The 23520-nt window shown below is 42.2% G+C and overlaps 2 protein-coding genes across 3 annotated transcripts in view; one reads left to right on the top strand and one right to left on the bottom strand.

Moving 5' to 3' along the window:
- Positions 1-68: 68 nt before the first annotated feature.
- Positions 69-1614, top strand: thoc6 (THO complex subunit 6). Its single transcript, XM_033329069.2, has 5 exons — positions 69-282; positions 481-708; positions 779-946; positions 1018-1180; positions 1267-1614. The coding sequence occupies exons 1-5, from the start codon at positions 164-166 to the stop codon at positions 1585-1587; spliced, it is 999 nt and encodes a 332-aa protein (XP_033184960.1). The 5' UTR covers positions 69-163; the 3' UTR covers positions 1588-1614.
- Positions 1615-1643: 29 nt separating this feature from the next.
- Positions 1644-23520, bottom strand: part of LOC117154234 (uncharacterized) — an 83058-nt gene continuing 61181 nt past the window's right edge. For both annotated transcript variants that reach the window (XM_033329065.2, XM_033329066.2), the window contains exons 4-9: positions 16583-16713; positions 3957-4212; positions 3204-3388; positions 2846-3118; positions 2493-2766; positions 1644-2420 (exon numbers count right to left, since the gene is read on the bottom strand). In XM_033329065.2, the coding sequence (XP_033184956.1) occupies positions 2068-2420; positions 2493-2766; positions 2846-3118; positions 3204-3388; positions 3957-4212; positions 16583-16713 (1472 nt within the window). In that variant the 3' untranslated portion in view covers positions 1644-2067. The remainder of the gene's footprint in view (positions 2421-2492; positions 2767-2845; positions 3119-3203; positions 3389-3956; positions 4213-16582; positions 16714-23520) is intronic.

Here is a 23520-nt window from a genome sequence, read left to right as displayed (position 1 = left end):
CAGTTTATTATACCACTGAACTTTTAACCTTTCCATACATAACTTTTAACTACGTAGTAGACTACAAATCTTAGTAAACTCTTTTCATTCTTTTTGATAAATTGTTTCATTGAATTGGATTTCTAACCTTAACTTTTTGAATGCAACGAAAGTTGATCAACAAATGATGTCGGGTACAATTAATCAAAAATTATTTTATAACACTGTATTGTCACAAGCTTTCTCCCCGGATGGAAATTATTTATTGGCTGGAAATATTTACGGAGATATTTCAGTTTTCGAGTAAGTAAATATCTGACTTAAATAGTCAATAGTATGTAGATACAGGTTATGTCGACGTCAAAGAGAGCGTATAAACAACATAATATAAGTAGTAAAAACTGATAAAAGCTTTTGTTCAGTATTTAAAAATCTTAGGTAATTTCAAAGTTAAAATTATAATCTAGTTTATTCTTCAGTTAAAAGAATTTCTTTTTGTAGGTTATTGAAAGCTCTAGGACCGCATAAAGTCGAAGAAAATGAATTACAAGGCCCCAATTATCATTTCACTGCACATCCCGATCAACAAGTGGAAAGTATGATTTCAACAGACAATTTCTTAGTAACAGGAACATCAGGAGAAATATGTGGATGGGATTGGAAAATAGTTACTTCGAGTAAAGCTCCAAAAAGCAAAGTATCATGGACCATACAACTTCCAGTTAATAAGTAAGATTATATGATAAAATTTTGGATGAACGATGTCGACTATCAATATTTAACATCAGTTTATTTTTAGGGACAGTTACGAAAAACCAGATGTAAATTATTTAGTATATTCAAAATCAAATAACATTCTGTATGCTGGTTGTGGTGACAATAATATTTATGTAATTACTCTAGAAGATGGTAGAATATTAAGAAGCTTAGAAGGACATACAGACTATATTCATTGCCTATCCTTAATGTATGTATAATATAATCATTAATAAATAATACATAATGTAGTTTGTACATGAAGTTTTTCACTTTTCACAGGGGTAATCAATTAGCTTCATGCGGTGAAGATGGAACAGTAAGGTTGTGGGATTTACGAAAAAGAGAAAATACCAATATATTAACTCCTCATTTAGTAGACAAAGTTGCCAGACCAAGATTTGGAAAATGGATTGGCGCCATAGACTTCACGGAAGACTGGCTGGTACATACTTTTTTTTTATTTCTGCAGAACGTATATATATTTTAATGTAACGATTAAAGAAAACCTGATACATAATGATTATTTAGTTATGTGGTGGTGGTCCAAGTTTATCTTTATGGCATATGCGTACGATGGAAGCAGCTACTGTGTTCGAGCTTCCGGATGAAGGCATCCACGTGGCAAACATCTACGAAGAGCGTGTAATAGCTGCTGGGACGGCACCTCACGTTTACCATCTAACTTATCAAGGAGAAATGTTAGCTAAAGTGCCAACTTCCAGCAATACCGTATATAGTATTGTATATCAGGAAAATCCACAAAAAGTGTTCAGCATAGCCGGTTCCTCGAACAACATAGACATCTGTACGAACTTTAATTACCGCGAGTTAATGTTAAAGTTTGCTTAATAGAAATAAAATATTACAACAGAAAAACCTACCGATTGATTTACAGAAGAAAGTGATCTCATTATGTATGTATATATATATATATATTTTTTTTAATAAATATATTAATACAATATGCATTTTATAAAACATGATATAAAACTTTTTACAAATATACAAGTATCTGTTTGTTAGTTGTGATTTCTTGTAACGCGGTCATCCTCAGCTTCGGGTAGATTCGACTAATAGATCATTTATGAAATATGTATAAAGAAACACAGTTAACATCCGTCTAAAATTAGTTGGAAACTTAATAGTAAGTTCTCACTGTAAGGAGCATTATGCGTTTTATTTGGAAAAAAGCAAAGTTTAATGAAGAAATCGAACGTAGAAAAATGTTAAATGACAAATGATGCGGTGGTAGATAATACAATGATAATTTTTTTTCCGAATGGTATTGAACGAGCAACTAATTTTAGACAAACAACAGCAACGTAAGAGTCATAGGAAGCCATGACCTGCTATCACCGCAGGTATAAAGCCCTCTCTGCCGTCTCGCGAACGGACCCAGAACCAATCACTGACGTGATCGCTAAGTAGTGCAACAACGTCACCCTTGGAGACGCTCAAAGCGTTCCCACCTTGACCCTCATAATCGCTACGTATGACGAGTAAAGTATGCCGAGATCCTTTGGTTCTAGCGTTCGCCGCGGCCCTGAGGTACAATCTGTCGACACTGCGTTCTCCGCAGGCTGACACTGCGTCCCTAGAACCTCGTTTTACCCTTGGATTTCTGCCTCGAGCTCCGCACTCTGATCTTGTATCTCTGAGCTTTTCCGTATCAGTCATGTTACCTGGAAGGAACAATAAACTAATGAAAAATGAATTTTAGAACCGATACTATTGGAAATGAATTTTTAAATTACCTAAGGGACGAGGAAATACGTCTGTTGAATCCTCCCAACATGGTCCTCTGGTTGGTTGCGGTAATATCCCCAATGGCAGACAAGCTGCGTACCCGACGTACCCTTCCTGGCCGTGTGGAGTTTGAACGTATAGCCAGGTTTGGTTCTTGAATACAGCATTCACCACTGTTCCAAGAGGGAGAGCCATCTCGTCTTGAGTACCACCTTGAGTCTGGTACAGGACGGATGGAAACGAGAGGACCACGGGAATATTGGCAGGTTTCTCTATAGAAGCCTAAAGACGTGGAATATTTTCCAAAGTAACGTTGTAGAGGCCATATCGTCTCGTTGTTGATAATCGAAAAAGTACTTACTTTGGTGAGATACGCATCAAGATCGGCGATTTCGTAGCCAAATCTGCTCGGAGGTCTGGGTTTGTGGGACCGTTTGGTTCTTCGATGTCTGTGTTTCTCTCGGCCACTAGGCGTGGACGTTGACTCACGAGATACGAGAGATGGTTCGGACACTGCCCTCTTAACTTTCTCCTTCTCCTTCGCCTCCTTTAGCCCTGAAAATTCCTTTTCTGACTGCTTCTCCAGAGGACTATCCAACGATCTCTCATTGGCCAGTGCCTCCTTGCCGATAGCCTGAAAGGAGGACGATAATAAACGTGAATGTAAATTGTTAACGCGTTGTGTTTTCCACGTTGAAAGATGTTAATTAGAAGAGAACCTTCTCTTGAACTTCCACCTTCTCCGTCCTCTCGATCTTCTCTATTCTATGCAGAACTTTCTTTTCTCGCTTCTCCGTGTCGACATTCTCCTTACAACCATCTTTTTCTTTCACGCTTTTCACACTCCTCTTCGAGGACCTTTCCTTACTGTCTCGTGACAAGCCCTCTCGATCGCCGTTCCCACCTATACGAAGATAACATTGTTTCTTAGAATTCTACGAAGTAGCAAAATTACCGGTAATTTATGATATTTATTCTTATTGCATGCAGCTCGTGTCATTTCTCCTCTTTAGGAATCAAGTATACGTATACACGACTTAAGTTTCTCAACTGGTATTGCTCGACCTCGATTTTCTGTACGTGGAATATCGCCTGATCCAACTTTTCCATTGCGTAACTGCTATTTAATTTAATTTTCATACAGTTAGGTTTTTACTTCGCCTCGAATTTCATACGCGAGGTTCCTATATTTGGATTATTGCCTGACCCAATTCTGACCAAACCTCTATACTCGACCCGTTACTCGATCTCTTCGGTTCCTCCCTTCACGTGCGAATTATTATTTGATGCAATTTTTCCACATTCGGACGACTGCTCGACCCCCAAAAGGCTTTACGTTCGAACCAAATTCCCCGCATCTAAAGCATTGACGCAACTTTTTTACGTTTCACTCGTACTCCGTTATAACGAAATCATTGCTCGACCATGCTTCCCATAGAGTAGATTATTTCTTTCACTCATATTTCACGGACCTGCGTTCCCATTTGCGGAAGAATGACTGTTGTTGGACGCAGGTTGCTGTTGCCCGCGTAACACCCAGGTCAAAGAGATTTTGGGGCGCAACAGGGTGCTTGGCCGTTGCCCCATGCTCCTCGGAGGTACGAAGGGCGTCGAGGGCGTCGCGGGCGTCGGCGATCTGGGCGGTGACGGCGACCTCGACGAGGGTGTCACTACCTGCAAAGGACAGTCCGCCACCAGGTCCACCGTCTGCACCGAACAGCCATGTTCCTGTAATTCGAACATCCAACGTTTAATTCGCTTTTACGCGTCGGGGAAAAAGTCTTAACATCCGTCAACATTTGTATCTTTCGGTTTCTGTCCGCTTTGTAAGAGGAAAATACGTCGTGTTAACTGGTTGGTATAACCAGCTCGAAACGAGTACCACGTGTGCTTCTTACACGAATGTAAATAGACGTGGCTGTACGGGAAATGAGCGCTATTCAAGAGACTAGTTTGCGTTACAGAAGTGCACTTCCCTTTACAAGAGATAAATAGAATGACTACCGGCTGAGGTTCGTGAATAATCAAAGGACGTTTTAGAAGCGAAGTGTAAGCGTAGATCATTCAGAAATTGAAATAGGAGGCTCGTTAGAGCTGTTGTTAATGTAATTTCCAACCCTGGCAAAACCAACTCAATTGTTCACTTGATTGTAGCAATTTGTAGTTCGCGCGATTGCATCAATTGAAATATTCTATTTTTCTGCCGTATGAAAAATTTGTCCAGTTTATGAACGTGTTATTCATTGAACGAGATTTATAGGAGGTACGTTAGGAGGTACTAATTCATCCGATCTAAAACTGTACAATTTCCGTATCTTCAACCGTGAACGATTTAACGAACAAACAAAGTAATCGGAGGATTATTTTTCACGTCACTTTTCATTTTTATACTCGGTTTTCTCGTCAATTTCGATCTTTATCGTAATAATCGTACGAGTCACACGTTAATCTATCAAAGCCATAGGATTTCGTCGCCTTGTGGATTATGCAATGAAACCATTCGTAATAACGATATTCTAATTATTTCCAGCCATATAAACATATTTATTTTCATACCTATTATATGTATTACGCGTACTTATTAAATCTTATTATTTTTAATAAATAAAATCTGTCGTGTAATCTGACACTACGTATCTATGACCAGTCTGCTAAGGGTTAAACCAACAACTTAAAACTCGGATCGCACGTTCAGCATTTCCCATAAGACGATCTTGTGCCCACACCCGCATGCCTCTCTAATTTATTAAACGACAAACGCGCTAATAACGAGCCGTTATTACTCGTCGCTGTTACTTACGACAACAACGTCCATAGGTTCGTTTGCTCAAGATAGAATATATATTGCACTTCCGCGAGCTTGTGCCACGATGGGTCGGATCGCGGTAAATCTCTCGCCTGTGCAGCTCTTTCTACAAAGTGGATTATTAATTCGTCTCATAGGCGTTCAATTAGCCCGCGGGCCGGCTCTGGCGGAAATGAATTATTCGTCGACGCACGCTTGTCCCCGGCGTGGTTTACCGTGCCGTGGAAATTTACGGCTGTCGCCTCGCATAAATACCAGCCATGGCCACCGTGAAATTTACGAACGAACGTCACGGACCGCCTCGTAAAATTTCTACGCCGCGGCCTCCTCTTTCCAACTCTTGGGTCTCGTTCGTTTTCATAGGAAACAATGAGACCCGGAAGTGGAGGACTCGCGTCACCAGGGACACTGCGGTCTCCCAAGAATCCTGCTGTGGTTGCGGTGGTTAGAAGCATTTTTCTTCGTTAGATTAACACACTTTTAGCGAGATTCCAAACTAGGAACAAGCACGACGTTCTGCGATTATGGCAAGAGCTAGGATGTGTCGTATTATTTTCGTTATTGATCGACGTAATTTAGAAGTTAACGAGAAAGTGAAATAAAATTAAATTTTGTCTAACTATCTTGTTCAGCTAGCGACGAATTAAGGCTGACTAAACAGGTCGTTGACTATAGTCGTTTAATCGTAGCGTATTCTGAACAACTATAACTGTCTTTTGTTACCAGAGAACTAACCCCAATCAATTCAACCCTCCGTACCTTTCCGACGCTACCGCAGACACATCGATAACGCGAGTATCAAAAATTCATAGATATTTATCTTTCTCTTGCGAAAAGAAAAATTCTGTATCGAAGAAATACGAAACTGGAGCTGTTGTTTGATAATGTAAGAATCGATACGATAAGAAATTGATATTGCATTATACAAAGATTCTTCTAAGAGTTTCACATTAAGAGAAGAATCCTATTCTTCTAGCGTTACAGCGTTTAAGCCAATCTTCGAACAAGTGTTCCCTTAAGAAAAGAATTCACCTCTTGCCATATTATTTCATAACCGAAACCGATTTACCATTACATAATACCATAACGAAAATTCCAAAGAACAACACATTGGCAATCTATCAAGAAAATAACCCTCCTTTTCTCATATTATCCTATAGCTGAAACCACTTTAATTCTATTACGAAAATTCATCTAAAAGAACAACCCGTTCATTTTCCATTAAGAAAAAAGCTGCTTCTTTTTTTCTTCTGGTGTAATCGCGCGGCTCCCGGCTTCAAGCACGTTTCCATTAAACGAATCGGGGCTCGCGACTATCCGTGCAATCTTTCAACAGCGTTTCATCCTCTCGCGTGGACCGATCTCCGAAGACATTCACGTGGCCGTTGGACCCGGGCTGCAAACGCGTTCCTATGAATTATTGCACCATTAACGTGAATAATCGCGCCGGCGGGAAAATTATATAGTAATTTGTTCACGGCTGATCGAATACGTCGGGAATTTTATATTCTCTCTTTTGCGAAGGGGTAATGAAGCGGGTTAGCCCCGGGGGAAAAACGCGCTTTGCAACCCCGGGACTCTCGTGGCCATGAAAAATGAAGACGTTTCACCCGGGCCGGGCTTTCGATTTTACGCGGTGAATGGGCCGGCTAAGTAGCCATTCTGATGCCCCCGGAACGCCGTTATAATTTATACCGAGCCCTTTGTGTTACGCGCCACGAGATGATTCTTCCGGTGATCGGCCGACCGATTACCTCGAAACTACTTTCACCGTTCCTTTTTTTCCTTTTTCTTTTTCAAATGTATCTTTTTCCTCGGTTAACACGCCGACTGCCAACAGTGGTCATCGGCGATCCACGTTACTCGATTTTTTAGGACGACCGGAACAGGATAATAAATTCCATGGATTAACAAATTTTCAATAACGCGAATGTTTTAATCAAAAAGAAAAAAAGATGCGCGAGTATAACGTTTTGCGAAAGTCAAATAATAATTTCTTGCACCTCTATAGACTATTTGATTAAAAGGTGTTCGGTGATACAGAAATTCTAAGCCGATTTCTGTTTCAGCCCCTAGGTCCTGCGGAACACTGGTGATTTCTAGTCGGTGATTTCCAATTTTTTTTTCAATGAGAAATCGAATTTTAATTTAGAATATTTTGGAAAAATTAGAGAAATATACAGATGAGTGTGCTTGCTCTAATTCTAGATATACCAAAGTATATCTGTAACGTTTCGCTAGCCTTGAATTAAATAATTCATGAAAAAAGTCGATAAGAGACATTTCGTAAGCGATAGCGTTCAGATCTTCGATTTCTCAGGACATATAACAAATACACGGGTATAATAGAATCGAAAGACGCGTCTATTTATCTCTACACAGAACGAAAAGATCGGAAACTGTATATCAAATTGTACGAAATAATGGGTCTTTCCTTATCTTTCTCTTTCTCTTTCTCTGTTGAAATAAACATCCAATATAGCTCTAAACCAATCGGAATAGGGACACAGAACTCTTAGCTGAAAGATAACTCACGCGATACAATAGGAACGGCAGGCGCGCAACACGCCCCATAAATCCTTGTGGAAGATGCTGGGATCGGTACTAACCAGGACCGTGTCCTCGTTAACTTCGATTTCAATAAGCGCCGAACGGCACGCAAAAAGGTGGAGACAAGACGAAAGAGAAGCGTTTCACTCTCGAGTAATTAGGAATCTACTCGCCTGGTGGACTAATCAACTGGTCGCAGTCCTGAGAAAGAAATAAGTCTGGGCAAGGTGGAGAAGAAGGAGGGTCCGGTTTAAGTGACAGAAAGGCTGGTCCATGGCGCGAAGGAACACGCGAGCTAGCCCCGGGTGACAAGTTAAAAAGGGAGAGAACGTGATGGCGGCGCGAGCCCAGGCAGCAACCTCCTTCTTCTTCTCGGATCATGCTAATGAAATTCTCAAGATATCTATCTCGCGCGCCACTGTGCACGGGACATTAGTTTAGCGTCTCGCTCGCGGCCACCTCGATCTTATCTGTCCACCTTGGACGCACGGTATCAATTTCCCTGGAACGTGAAACGCACGGACCATGTGGTTCGTCACCCGATTCGCGTTTCACGAGCCTCGGCTACTGGTTGCTCTCTTCGGTTGGCATTGCTCGGCGTAGAAATTGATTGGAACGTGTTCATGTACGCACAGACGCAGCCGCTGATTTAGCCGAGCGACGAGTAATTCAGTAGGTTAACGTGTGTGGACGCTAAAACTTGCCTCGTCAGACGTTATTAATAGAGCAAATTTGTATCTGAAATTCGTATTAATATCCTGCACACTTTCTACGTAGCAGGCGATCTTGTGGCGTTTACTCGTTACTTGGTTAAACTGGTGGACGTGTCTGTGCGAGCTTTTATAGCTGGTGACTTTTAGCCTTGGAACGTTACAGAGGGGTGATACGTTTTCTTACTTGAGATTCTTTCAGCTCTTTGCGAGAGACGCGTGTCTTCGTGGGTTTGATGAGATCGATAGGTTAATTGAATTATGTTGTTCGATCAAGTTGCAATTTTTACGGATGGTCTTGCAGGTAAATGGTGCTTTCGGTCTTTGTTTCTAGTTTACGATCATGAGAAGCGACATTAATCGGCTGCTTGTACGAAAAGAATAGGACGCTCGTTCATCACCGTACACCTTTAGTCGCTTAGTCGATGATCTTTGAATCAACGTGCCGCGGCATTCCCACAATAACGAAGCTGAAGATGCAGAAAATGGAATCGACGAGTCACGGCATAGAGACGTACATGAAGACGTTGCCACTGACTTATGCACCTCGCATGCTATTGAGATCCTTTGATCCCGCCGAATCATTCTTACGAATACGTCATCAAGTCACGCGAGGCATTAACGAATTTTTAATTACCATAGTACTCCCCCTTTCTCACAGAAGTTTTAATTTCTAATGACGAAACAAAACGATTCGTCATTGACGTAACATCTAAGGGAGCTAACTGATATTTGCAAACTTATTCAACTTCTGGCACAATCGAAATCTCTAAACATCCCTCGATTACGATTTCCACGGATAACGTTCGAATTTTCCACCATCGTATTTCACCGTTTTCGTAAAAATTCCCCAACAAAACGTAAACAATTTTCTTTCCTCAGACACACGACCGTTGAATTAAAAAATACAAAATTATCAACGATTCGAACGTACGACTTGGAACGTGTGAAATTCGCAGAACTTGGCAACAACTTTTACAACGTGAACCCGAGTCCTCGTGAAATCGCGATCGGTGCAAAGGTCAGCCACTCACGCTGCTCCGGAGCAAGGGAAGTGGAGGCTGGATGGGCCAAATTGCAAGTTACTCGAGCGAACCCTGGCTGTGTCTTCCTCCACTTCCTCTTCGCGAACATCACGTACGAAAGAGGAGAGGAAAGAAATAGAACGAATCGAATGGAATACTCTGGGGAGCGTGAGAATGAAGATTCTGCCGGCGCGGCTCCGAACCTGTGATTGATTTAAAGGTCACGCGTTTCCACGTTTTTACTCGCGTGTTCGCAGATCGTCGTTGGTTCCCTTCCCGGAATATTTAACCTCTTCGACCTTTCCGGCCAAGAGTTTCTCTCGTAGCCCCGTTCCCTGTTGTCCGAACGTCCATCGAGTAGACCCTCGGCTTTCCTCTTCCCTTTCGTTTCGCGTCCGCCTTTCTCCGCCGGCTGGCGCGATGTTAATTACAACCTCTTAGCTCGAATTACCGTGCACGCCACCACTTTTCCCATCCCCCTCACTCGATCCTCTCGCGTTTTCGTCTGAATCGTTCCGTTTCTTCGTTTCGAATGCTTCTCACTGCTAGAGACACGGTTTCAGCGTGTAATCGTGCAACTCGAGCCCTGTCAGCGCTAGAAATATCGTAATTTATTGTATCGTGTTTATTCCTTTCAGCCTGGTTGCCTAGAGATCAAAGCTTGGTTTTGTATAGTTAACAAACGTGAAACGAAACTAAAGATAAACTTACAGATATCTACAATAGCGTAAAGATATATCGATTCTTTGGTTATCCCTCTATCTCTAAACACTTTATCTTCGCATAAACATTACTCCCATTCACTCTTCGTTCATCCGTTTATTCATTCTTCGTTCGTTTGTCTACTTTCTTCTTCTGCCTGTACTTTATTTCCTAATAATTGTACTTCTCTTCATTCGCTCTTGTCTGCTGTTATCATGCAACCTTCTTTCTTTGTTTTCTCTTTTTCCTATTGTCAGCGGTACGACTAGTGATATCCCTGCTATTTTTCGGGATCTATAAAAATTGTTTAAAAGATTTGTTTGTCGCCTCTGAAGAGGTCGAACGAAACCGCAAGAGTTGATTTTGCGAGGGCGAGAACTCGAATTACCGATGATTCGGTATGATGAATCCGTACGCTGTAGCGATGACTACGCGTAGCAAGAACGTATAATATTTCACAGATAAACTCTGAGAAAATTCAAGTTGGTCTGATCTTTATTGTAACATAAGATTAGATGGGGAAGGAACCGTATCTACGATAGTTGTGAGGCGGAACTTTGATGCTTGCAACATCGATACGTTATTCCTAGTAATGGCCAGGAAATTCTCTTTGCAGCGTTATCCACGGGCAACATTAGCGAGAAATGTCGCGAACGCGGCTGCTTCTATCTGCGCGATCGACAAACACTGTAATCGATATACAGAGGAATTCTCTATAGTATACTCAAACCACTCTCGATAGATTCAATGAATTAGAATTTCCATTTCCTTGGCAACAAAGTTGGAATTAACGAGCTTGCAACAGGACTACTTAAGAAAACCAGTTTAGAGAATTTACTATTCCACTTAAATGGTCTTGATTGTTCTTCCAATGTCATTAGTCTGTTCTTAAACCACTAGAATCTTAAACGATTTACTCGAATGATCTTTAAATAACCTTAGCATGACCTTCTCCTATGTTCAAGCGATCTCGTGACTTTGAACGATCTTTCATTCGAACGATCTCGATAATTACATGTCTCTGTCACGTGCCAAATACTTTTGTAAACAGCTTTCGTGAACAATTTTCAGTGGTTTATCACTCCGTGAATTACACTTCCTTCAAATATCCGCTACTTTTGGTTATTATCTTCAATTATGTTGTTGTATATGTTACATAATAAAATATATGTAATATCGTGGACGAGGGGCCTGCGGGGTGTCGTGCGAATTATAAACAAGCGGTTGCTTGTGGGGGGAGCTAAGACAAAAGACGCGAGGCTAAGACAAAAGTGAAGGGGTTGCTGAGGGACATAAACGAATTAACAGCAGTATGAGTTGAGAAGTCAGAGGGAGCGAATTGCGTTGTCGAGATAGTGTTGCCAGTGTTGTCGAGAGAGGGTTGAATCCGTGGTGACGAGAGTTGCAAATTAGTTACATAGTTGTCTTAATTGTAATACGTTATTGTGATTAGTTCACGTTAAACAACCATCGTTTCCTGTTTAATCAATATCCGTTTAATCTATTTATCGTAAATAAACTAATTGTAGTAGTAAGATACTATATATATTTATTTATATATCACCGCCTTTACACCACATCCTCGACGTTTCAATATTGTTTGCTTAAACTGCCACGACACCCAACCCCATTCTCGTTTCGTGCCCTCGTAAAAAGTAATTACGACGTCTAGTTTGATCTCCAAACGGTGCTCGAATGAACGGTTGTTAAACCGTTTATACCTTCGTTTACTCGCGGAACGCAACAATCTAGGATATTACGACGAGGTCTCTCTTTTTTCTTACGTGTTACGTTAACCGTGCGATTTCTTTGTCTACAAAACGCCGAGCCTTTCAAATACGTCATCCCTATATCACAATTCAATGAGACTGACTGCGAATCTGGAAGGTTCAGAGAAATTAGACGATATTTCCGGGATTTTTGTATCGAGTCGCTGACAGATTTTCAGCTGATTTTATTGTAAGACGGTGAAACAACGAATGGAAAGTTTTATGCTTCGATAAAGTGTTTTTCCATTTGCCAAATTTCTAGCAGATAAATTTACAAGAAATTAAACATATTAAAATTCCCCCAAAATTGCACGACTCTGCTGTTTTCCTCGTTTTCCATTCGCGTTTGCATCTCTTCAGATATCTCTTCGCTGAAATGTTTCATTCGTAAGAAACGTGAGACACACAAAACCGGATATTGAAAGATTATTTACGTTTTGGTAATACCCATTAAAATGTAACATTCATTTCGGATCGCATAGACAGCAGGAAGAGGAGGAGGAGGCAGAGGCGAAGGACAGCGAGAGGCTTAAAAGGAACTGATCGTACAGAGATTTAAAAGATTCATTCAGAAGGGATTAAGCAAGTTAAACTAATTGAGAAATCAAAGTATACGACGAAGAAGTTTCCAGAGAGTTGATCGATCTAACCAAAGTACAATACTTCGTACAGCGATCACGAAGATATTAAAAGTCCAAGATCAACCCCCACCCGCTTCTATACAAACTGCTGGAGTGTCACGATCACCGAATCGCCAATTCGTTTGTGTTCGCACGACAGACAGTGTAGGTGTTCAGAAGGAAGGTGGTCCAGAGGCTCGTAAAACTGCGATTCGCGCGACTATTCGCCGAGAAACGCGCAAGTTATCCCCCTGTCCGCCCCTTCGACCGGATTATTATCAGGCATTTACACGTTTATGCTCTTTGCCGTGCCACGCAGATGGCCGCGACGCGTATACGCGCTAACGGTAACGTGCCTGATTTTCCGGTGCAATAAAGTCCCTTTGGTAGACGAGGCGCATAGTCTAGCAATTAACGCTCGTAAGTCGAGCCGCGCGATCTGTTTGATTTAAACGCCTGCCATGCGATCCTGCGTGTAATTCCAGGGCTAACTGAAAAACCAAGTCCAACTCTACCACCGAGCATTTATTACGTCATATTCAATGGCCGACCGTGTCGTCGTCCTCTTCTCTATGCGAGTTCTGCTTTTCAAAGGACGGCTGGTATAATGAAAGACACGTCGCTGTTGGGTGTTGCGCGTGTTCGCTCTGATGTGCTATCAATAAAGGTGGTTTCTGTTTGGACTCGAGGATAGATCGTATATGGCTTCTTTTATTTTGAATAGTTTCATGGCGTAATAAATCGATGGTACGTTGCTCGTTGATGTACGAGCATTCGAGGTTTTTGTTAATCCACTGGGAAGCGGCGTCAGTGCGTACCGTGTGGAGGATCTCTCGTTATTGTTATCTCTGTTATCGTTCCACCGATTCTGATAATTAACAATTCTAATTGTAATACACCGTTTGCAAATGAAGAAATATTTTGTTCACTGTCGAAGCGTTGGACGATTCTTTCATCGTCACAGACTATCCTCGAACATGATAATTAACTTTCTCTCGCCTATTATATTAACTTCGATACTAACAAAATCACAAAATTTAACTTCTGCTTGTAATATGTTACGCGTAACACTTGTAACAAGTTGCTTATTAACTTTTGGAAAAAATATGCTTCGACTATGCTTCGAATCGTTAGTATTCCATCTACTGTATATGTGTTCATGTATATAGACTCAAACAGAAACGAGTCTACACAAATGAAGAAGCGGAAATCGTGTTGGAATCCTCGCAGCGCTACAAAGAAGCCACCCCGGCGCGCCGAAAAATTCCCTTCCAAATAAAGAGTCGCTCGCCATTACGTGCATAGAGTAGCATAGTTTTTCGACGTCGTCCTTCACTTCAGGGCTTCTGGAAGACAGGGCGTTTTGCGATCAAGAAAACGTGGAAGAAGAGGAACGTTCGACATAAACGGCGAATGCCTCGCGCTCGTTACACGCGGCTCCTCTAAAAATATCTCCGCGAAACAGCCTTCCAGTTTCTGACCGCGTCTGATTTTCTTCATCAGCCGATCTCCTTCCTCTTCATCTTCCTTTAAGCGTCGTTCGCTTAGCAGAGACGCGATTTTTTTCAAAGAAAACTGTGTCAAAGCTGGTGAATTGCATCACTCTACATTTTGAAATCTTAGGATTCCGAAGTCATGGATTTTTAATTCTCGAACGTGTTAAAATTTAGTTTCAAAACCGTCGAATTGCGAAGCTCTCTATTACGAAATTTTAGAATTCTAAAATTACGGATTCAAAGGCATCGTATCTCAAAATTTTAAAACTCCAAAGTCGGAGAGTCGGAGTTCTCGACTCGTAAACTCCAACATCTCGAAATTTTAAACTTCTAAAAAATCGAAGACTTGAAGCTGCCGAATTCCAAAATCTGGAGCTTCGAAACTGTCGAATTCTACAGCTCAGTATCTCGAAATTCTAGGATTCTAATATTATAGTCGTAGAATTCGCAGCCTCCGAGTTCAAAGAGTGAAAGCTCGAAGTTCTCGAATTTTGAAAGTCCATTGTTTCGGAACTTGAGAATCTTAAAATTACGCGTTCTTCTAAAAATAGCGTCGCGAAACAGCCTGCGAGTTTCTAGCCGGCCGCGATTTTCTTTACGAACTGATCTTCTTCCTTTTCATAGCCTTCTTTTACCGTTCGCGTTCTTCAAGCGGGGGCTGTTTGCTTCGCGGAGGCGCGATCGCTTCCGAGAAAACCGGCGGATTTCTCGCGCACGAAATACGACTAGATGCACGGAGGTTTATGTAGATGCTTTGTCGGTACGATTCAGCTTCTTGGAACTACGCAAACTGTTACGGCGGCAGAATTGATCGGCGATCGACTGATTGTTTCGTGAAGGCTGGTTTTAGGGGTGCGTTGATTGTAGCGCGGAGTAGAGTCTGCTTCAAGAGTGAAGTTTTTAGGGAACGAAGGGTAATTGTAAGGTTTAAGTCGTACGAGTTTCTTGAGGCGAGAACCGTGGCTAAGATATGGTTATGGTGGTAGCGAGACTTTTGTGGCCAGAAAAAGTGACTTTTTCTTAGAGCGCTCGTCGTGCATCTTAATTTATGTTTTGGATCGTGTTCTTAAAGTTTAAATTTTCTAACTCTCATGATCTCGCGTTAAAACAACCGACGTTACGAAGGGTTAATCTTCGATCTTGCAATCAGAAGCTATAAGTTTCAACTATCAAATTCGGAATTCTAACAAACGATTTAATATATGTTTATTTCACCATAGAGAAGTTAAGGATGGAAAGTACGTTATAGATCGATCAATATGCCGCATGAAAGAACAAACCGCGAAAGAGACCACGTAATATTTTACCTACGAGCATAAAAAGAGATCGGAGGATGGACTTTTTACGAGGGCCAGATCGCAAAACCGAAACCACCAGGGTTACTTAGGCAAAAAACGAGTCGGAGAAGGCAGGGTGAAGCACTTTTCCCATGAAAATGATGGGAATACGAAGGGACCACGGAACGAGCGCAGAGCGTTTAACCAAAATTACGTTTTATATGCACAAGCGGATCATTGCTCGCGAGACGGTCCATGCGTAACGGCCGCAACGCAACGGTGCATTTCCTTTTACTACTGCGGCCAGACAGCGAGCACCGTAAAACCAGAGAGGCTTTAACAACTGCAACTGCAGAAATCCTGGCGTTGCGTGGTGAACTTCCAGGGACAATACATCCCTGGATGCATCGTTCAACTTGCAAGAGCAGAACTGATTGTGGGAACGAACGCGAGGATTCTTCGTCCTTCCTTGTAATTTGAAGTTTTAATAATTAAGAAAGACCGGTTTACCATTTATTTTTGTTGTGCTGCGTTTATAAGTACTATTACAACAAAAGCGGTAGTGAAGAAGTTGCAATAAAATTGAAAATTGGAAGATCGAAATAGCAAACTGTAAGTTCGATATCTTGCGACTTATAATTTCAGATTTCCGCTACCAAATAAAACAAATACTTGATTTTACGGATTCAAAAGCGTGCCGAAGCAAAAGACTGAAACTTACGACTGTAAAAAGGAAGGTTGCCGAATCGAATTACTATTCCACACGTACGCGTATCAATTACGCAAGATGACCAATCGTGTGTAAAATAATTAAAATCTGGCTCTCGTTAAAAGATTGAATTCGATCCACGTTTCGAGCCATATAAAAGCCAATTATCGGCGTTCTCGTTTCATTCGACTGATTCCCGTGCATCGTTGCAAAAATGGCACGAAAAAAAGCCACATAGGAAGGGTAATACCATTTGAAGCGAGTACACGCCCCGCAGCTACTTAATTACTTGGCAAAACGGGATCAGAGAGTCGTGATTTCATGGAACAAAGGGTACATTGTCTTTACCAGCCGTGCACGGAATTAAGGCGTCTAAGATGCACGTGTTCCACGAATAGATCTTTAGCATTGCGATTAGAGATCGTGCGGTTTACCTTGTACGAGCTTCTGTCCTCCTCGTCCGAGGATGGGGCAGCGGGATCTCCTCCCGGTGTCGCTACGGCTTCCGTTTCCGCCGGCTGGTAGTCGACCTCACTGCTCCAAGAGTGTCGCCTCTTCAGGTCCCCTGTAATGATAGCGCCGAGACTGTGTTAATTTTAGCTTGTGAATCTTCTCATCTTCGATCGTAAGACTATTGTCTATTTATACGTAAGACCATTTCTGTACTATAATCAGACGCGCAGTATCTTAATTTCAGCTTGGAATTTTTTTGCTTTCGTAGAAAAGATATTAAGAGACGTAATTGGTCTCAAATTATTGGAAAGTCTAACTGCCTCCTCGTTACAGCAACTCTCTCGATTCTAGAATTTTCAGATATATTTACAAATCTGCTACATCGCTCTATAGAGAGCAACAGCTTTGAAATTCTAGATCTTCGAATTGGAGAGTTGCGAATCCCTAAATTTCACGGCTTCAACGCTCTGAATCTTCACGAGCTTCGAAAATACGAATCTCAGGATTCCTAAACCTTCGGACAAAGCCACGTAGCAGCATTTAAAACCATATAGCGCCGCTGTAAGATCTTCGGTAGCGTCGACGGTAATGAATTGAAACGTTGAAACGCGAGATGGTGAAAATGTTGAGCAGAGAGAAATCAAAGGGGGTAACACGGATAGTCGGCACGTGCCTCGAGGTCCGCCGGTAATTAATACGGTCCGACTCAATCGGGTAGCCGCTTAATTAGAATTGTCACTATCATTCATCTCGACGGCGGCTGTTTAACGTCAACTTGCCAATCGAAGCGTAGCTGACAAAACTGGCCGCTACCACTTTTTGCCCACGGCTGTTCGACGTGCCGTATAATCCAACAACCGTATTCCCGATCGATACTCCTCTCCTCTTACGGGCTTTGGATTTACCATTTAATAGCGGCGAGTATCATCTCTGGAATCTTGCTCGAGCCGGCAGTTATTAATTTCCTAGATCGTCTCCTGAAATTAACGACATACATACAGTACAGAAATCGCATTACGCGGTCACGACCAGTTACGACGACGATCTTGAAACAGTTTTAACGAAGCCATCGATCCACGAGACGGTCGCAAACGGCTGGACCTGACCAGCTAGAAAATCGCTCAGCGTGTCGTGGCTCCGCTAACCGGCACCGTTTCTTCCATACCACGGATATGTAGAACGATTTCTATTTAAACTGCTATTTCCATATCTGTTTCAGCAGTTTTTCGTCGTTTACTTCCTTTAACTTTGAGCAAAGTTCGACGAATCCGATATCGGACATAGGAATTTCTTTTTCGTTAGAATGGACGATTCGATGGGAACTACGCTCGATTCTTCGTAATTGGAATTCCGTTTACTTGTCAGATGGAATGGACAAATTATCTAAAAATGTCGAAACACAAAGCATTGGAGTTTTAAAGCTTCGAAATGAAAATATTCGAAGAGAAAAAAAGGATATGATTAGAAAGAGTGAAATCACTGTGCGACGTCCGAGCATATCTCGTAATTGCCGGAGGTATAAGATGTACTGACGTTGCTGGATGTTATCCGTACGTTTTGTTATTTCTCGTAATTGAAACAATTTGTTAGAGCCAAAGTATAGGTTATTCGATTTAGCCTGTAAATGGATTTTAAGACGTTGCTTGGACCATGGCCATAAAAAAGCTGATGTAGCGTACGGTGTAATTGAATACGTCTCATTAAATATGTGCCATCACTTTTTCTCCTTTTAAACTATAATCTTTATACTTAGTGTTAGCTATTTTCTAGACCTTATAATAATGAAAGCACTATATTTCAAAGGAATTCCATAAGATAATCGAATATTACGTTATTATCTAAACCCGAGGACTTCGCGAAACTTTCGATGTACATAGAATTTCTAAAATTTGTTTATTACCGTGTTCCATTTTACGTATATACAGCACTATATTTTAACAAAATATTAGTTAATCGAATTCTAAAGTTTTTAATTTAAGATTGGTTCTAGTTTCAATCTATCGATCGACAAACTTCCATTTCAAGTTCAAGAAACACGATCGATCCTATCACGTGAAATATTTCACATCGCATAAATTTCAAGTTGTCTCGAATGCATCGGTAACTCTTTTACCATATCAAACAATTTTCTTCCGATTTACTCTCAAAGGTACTCGATCCCGAAGGAACGAAAATATGTCGGCGCAAACAAACGTGAAAAATAAAGATCGCCTCGAATTCGCCTGACGATAAATCAGCCTAAATCAACGACTGTCCCAATTGGAGGAATCCTAAATCGGTTCTATGAAATCATCGAGTCGCTTTCGCGGATTTTCATCGATGCTCGCGGAACATTTAAGGCCGGCAAGCGTACGTACTCACGCACGCGCGTACACTTTTACAAAGGTGGAACCGGGGATAACGATCGACGATAAGCTCGCAGGTTAAACACTGTATTCGAGACGTGACTTATGGGATTCGATCGGGCCGAGGAGGCGCGTATTCTACCTACAAATTTACTCGTTTACTCGCTTCGTGGAATGCCACGGGCTCCCACGGGACCGGGCCGGTGAACGCATCGGAAAGAGGAGATGCGCTGCACGCGGCGGGGCTCGCGCGATCACGAGCACAGGAAATTTATCGGTTCGACGGTCAAAGTGTGAATTACGTCGATTCCAGCGTGAGCCGCAATAAAATATTTCCCAAAGCTTCATCGCATTGTGCCGCCGCTTCGTACCCGGTTATTTGCATCGGCCGTATATCTCACGCGTTTCGCGCGCATTTTGAACCCGCGCAGGCGCATCGCCATTTATTAATGATCGTCCGCCGACCGACCACTTTTACAAATCGCTGTATCCCGTTTTCGTGACGTATGGAAAGATTACTTCGTGAGAAATCGGTTTGCCTGAGAAGGGTGAAGCGTTTGGTAGAAGAGTGACGCGAGATTGAGGAAAGTTCCTAAGTATTTAAATATTTGCGAAAAAAAAAAAAAAAAAAAAAGGGAGAACCTGACGAACTAAAATTAACTGACTTAAGAATTATTATCCTACTCGAAGTACCACAATTTTGGAATTCATTTTTCCAGATATCTAGGAAATTACGATTTTTCAGACGTATCGCTCCTCCAGCAAACCAACGATATCCCGTTTGGTATCTCGTTACGTAGTTAGAAATATGAAATGTTTGTTTGTAACGGTTACGTTGACGCATAAGCCTGAAGATTATATTAATATTTAATAGTAAGAAGAAAAAAACAGCTGTTCGTCGATACGTAACAATTAACACTTTCGTGACGATAGGTGAACATAGGGCGATCTCAGGAAGCGTATGATCGGGCCGCAAAAAACATGCACACACGTCCTCTGTAATTTACGACCACGTGTATTATTATTCATACATATTACGCAGTATGTAACCAGGTAGAAGTAACAGCATTCGCAGTTTTTTCAAGTGGACAAAAACAACTTTCCTCTGGCGAATAATCGTAATTCGACGAGCGCATGGAATGGTTGTAGATTAAAATGAATAAACTAATCTCCTGACATAGCACTCACGAGAAAAGAAGATTAGAAATATTATTCTAACTTCAAGCTTCCATTCCCTAAAAAAGGAAAACGAAGTAAGATAGAAACGAACAAATATGAGGAAATGAAAAAAGAGAAGAGGAATGTGTATACAAAGAAACGCAATCCTAACTTATAGATGATAAATGACAAATTATCAACGTCAATGAAATTTACGATTCAAGGTAAAAATTGAAAAATTATAAAATAGAAGCCTATAACCCACAACTTGTCACTTGTTGCGGCACTAATATTAGTAGTTAATAAATTACCGTACGAGAAAGCTCAGATTTTCTATCTCTATTCTTTATTTCCTCGAAACGAGGCAGAATTTTCTCAACGCGCATAATATAACCACGAAACAGTGAGGAACGCCTCCGCGTTTCGCGCTGCTATAAAACATAATGGACGTCAATTTGACAGGGGCTGCGAGAGAAAAAGAGAGAGAAAGGACGTTACGAGCGCGAACTGCGCAAACTTCCTGTCGTTTCGCGGGGTGGCGGAACACGAGCACGCACACGCTCAACGGTGATCGTGGCCGTGAATTTACAAGCACGTGTAGACTGGCGCGCGTGCACGTGGCTTCCGGGCCCACGGACGCGCGTAATTTCTCCTTCTTCACCTCGTCGCGTCCGCGCTCCGCCACGATCTGTGATCATTGCGCTTTGTACACTTCGCTCGCATTCCACGAAGAAGCAGCGCGAAGCCGCAGAAACCGGAAAAGTAAAGCAACATGCGATGCAATTAGCTCCAGCGGTGAACGGCTCGAAGAAATTCAAGCTACGACTCTCGAGGACGGGAAGAAATTTAGATACATCAGGCTAATCGTTGGATACCGAGTTAGTGAGCTTAGATTCTGTTAGCGGACAGTTACGTTGCATTCCGATCCGACGAACGTTCGAACGAATCTGGCTATGAATGTAACTATCTACGTTATTTCCATTCGGCTCAGTTTTGGTATTATTTGAACAAAATTTTTTTCTTTTATCTTTTGTTCAATAATTCCTGTAGCAAATATTAAAACGAACTTTGGCCATGGACTGGTGTAACAGCACGTAAAGTGGAGAATATTTTTGTCATTGTAAAGGAGCAGTTAAGATCGAAATTGAATTAAAGACGAAGGTAATCTTTTTCGTAAATACAATTTCTGTATCGCGAGTGCAATTCGATGTTGTAAGTCGAAGTCTTAAGATGTATTCTACTATATAAAAACCAATGATTCAATTTAAATGTTCATTTGTATCAAAACACGGAATCGTAAAAATAGAAACTTTCTATTCCTATTTCCATATAAATGAATTTTAAAATCTGCATGAATAAACTTCTATTCCAACTTATATCGATGATTTGGAAGGGAGGATGATGGTCGGTATTTCCGGAATTTGCATGCGCCTACGAGGAATCCTAATGGAAAAGAAACGGTTCGATGCCTCCGGGGACGATGGACAGAGCCTGCGTAGGCACAGAAGATGGAAAATCGCTTCTTGTCGATGATCTCACTGCGAGGAATCCGATCGGATTAACTCGGCAAAGCGAAATCAGCTAAACGCGACTGTCACATATCGTCTGCTACGATTTCTTACACCGTAGCTGATGGACGATGTCTCAATCGACATGTCACACGAAAAGAACGTTACCTGTTTCTAGTTCTTTCGGTGGATGATCGACGGCGATCCGTCCACGACGATCTCGCGGAAACTCATTAACATTTAACCGGTAATCAGAGCGGTTGATTAACGAGGCCGATGGGCAAGGCGGCTCGATAACAGCACACGGAATCGTACGATCTTATCATTGGCGATCTCACGGTCTAACGTCGTTAACAGTCGCCGGGGATCCATGAATGCGGATCGTCACGATCCACTGACGGTGATCCATGCCGTTCTGTTCGTGTCATCGTTTCTTGCCCAGGCTACGTCTAGCTAAGCATCCGGCTCCTTTACATTTCCATTTTATTTATATGGTTATCGAGCGTAACTAGCGTGGCGGTACCAGCGTTCATCGATGATTTTCTCTATTAAACTCGTTAGTCCAGTGTACGGTATCCCCTTGTTCTTCCTTCGCGTCCCCTCGCTGCATTCCCTAGGACACGTTCAGTCGGTGTAGCCAACGGCGACCACGTTTCTTCGCTCATCGAACGAGGTGACTGTGTGCGCGTCACCGTGTGACAGTCAATGTCACGGTTTCCCTCCCGATCAAAGTTATTAAAAGCTTGGACATTCAAGAGCGAAGGACCGTTTCGGTTCTTCCTCCACGCTGTAAGACCACCAAAGAGACCGTGTTATTGTTCATCGAACGTTCATCGTATCGCGCACTCGATCATCCTCGTGGCCCGACAAAACATCCTCCGACACAATACTCTTCATGTTCACTGACACGTGCGAGATCACCGAGCAACGTACGTCCACCGAGTCATTATCAGACGTGGTACGGATATTTTCTCCGTTGTTCTCGTTCGAGAGGCAACATACACTGTCGAAGAACTTTCCCTCCTATTCTATTATATACACGTGTATTACTAGCGATCAGAGGGGGGTGGGTTGGAAATGTAATTTACCGGAGATCTCCGGGCCGATTCGAGGGATCACGATCGTTGGATCCACGAAGAGCGGCGAGTCGGCGAGACACACGGCTAGATTTCGGGTTGCAGGTGCACGCTACAGGTTCACTCACAGGTGCAGCTCTCTGACTAGACTAAAGGCGGGAGCGTGCTCGTTGCCAGCAAGTACTCTAGGAGAACAGAGAAAGAGAGAGAAAGAGGAGGCATACCGGTGCTTCGATTGGTCCATGCTTCCCGCGAAAACGACCCAGCCAATCACCGTGACTGTGCCACGTAATTGCCGGGTATCACGATTCACAAAAACGGGGGAGGGATACCCTTTCGAAATTCCCTCGAGGTAACGTTCCCCTCAGTTTCTTTTTTATTACGCGCATCGGCCGGCTTACTTTGTCCCACGGCCGATTTTTGAAGTCTATATCGATCATCCTGTTGTCCTAGGGAGATTTCGATACCGTACGCCCGGACCCTCTTTGAAACATTCTTTTCTACCTTTCTTCCCTTCGAGTCAAATAATTTTTTATCCTTTACATGCTGGGAATTATAATCACACGGTATTAACCTCTTTTTCGTACTGTACAAACACTGGGCTGAAGCTCGACTTTGAGAAATTGAACGGATCTCCTATTTTCCAAAGAACCAATCTCCACCATCCTTTGCAATTTAATTCTAACTAATAAGAACTCCTTCGACCACTGAGAAATCAATGCCCGCGGGGAACAGATTCAATCTTCAGGAAATCATTAACACTCGGTAGGATTTCTCAGTCAGGCCGATTATTTCGCGATCCCGGCTCAATAAAATCGCTGTACGCTACGTG

The sequence above is a fragment of the Bombus vancouverensis genome, chromosome 3, assembly GCF_051014615.1.
Source record: "Bombus vancouverensis nearcticus chromosome 3, iyBomVanc1_principal, whole genome shotgun sequence".
In the NCBI taxonomy this organism is placed as follows: Eukaryota; Metazoa; Arthropoda; class Insecta; order Hymenoptera; family Apidae; genus Bombus; species Bombus vancouverensis.
This window is presented reverse-complemented; position numbering and strand designations above follow the sequence as displayed.

Excerpts from the sequence above, each read along its gene's own strand:
- thoc6 (XM_033329069.2), top strand. The coding sequence starts at position 164 with ATGATGTCGGGTACAATTAATCAAAAATTATTTTATAACACTGTATTG. Across the intron at positions 709-778 it reads ATACAACTTCCAGTTAATAA|GGACAGTTACGAAAAACCAG; the intron begins GTAAGATTATAT and ends GTTTATTTTTAG. Across the intron at positions 947-1,017 it reads ATTCATTGCCTATCCTTAAT|GGGTAATCAATTAGCTTCAT; the intron begins GTATGTATAATA and ends CACTTTTCACAG.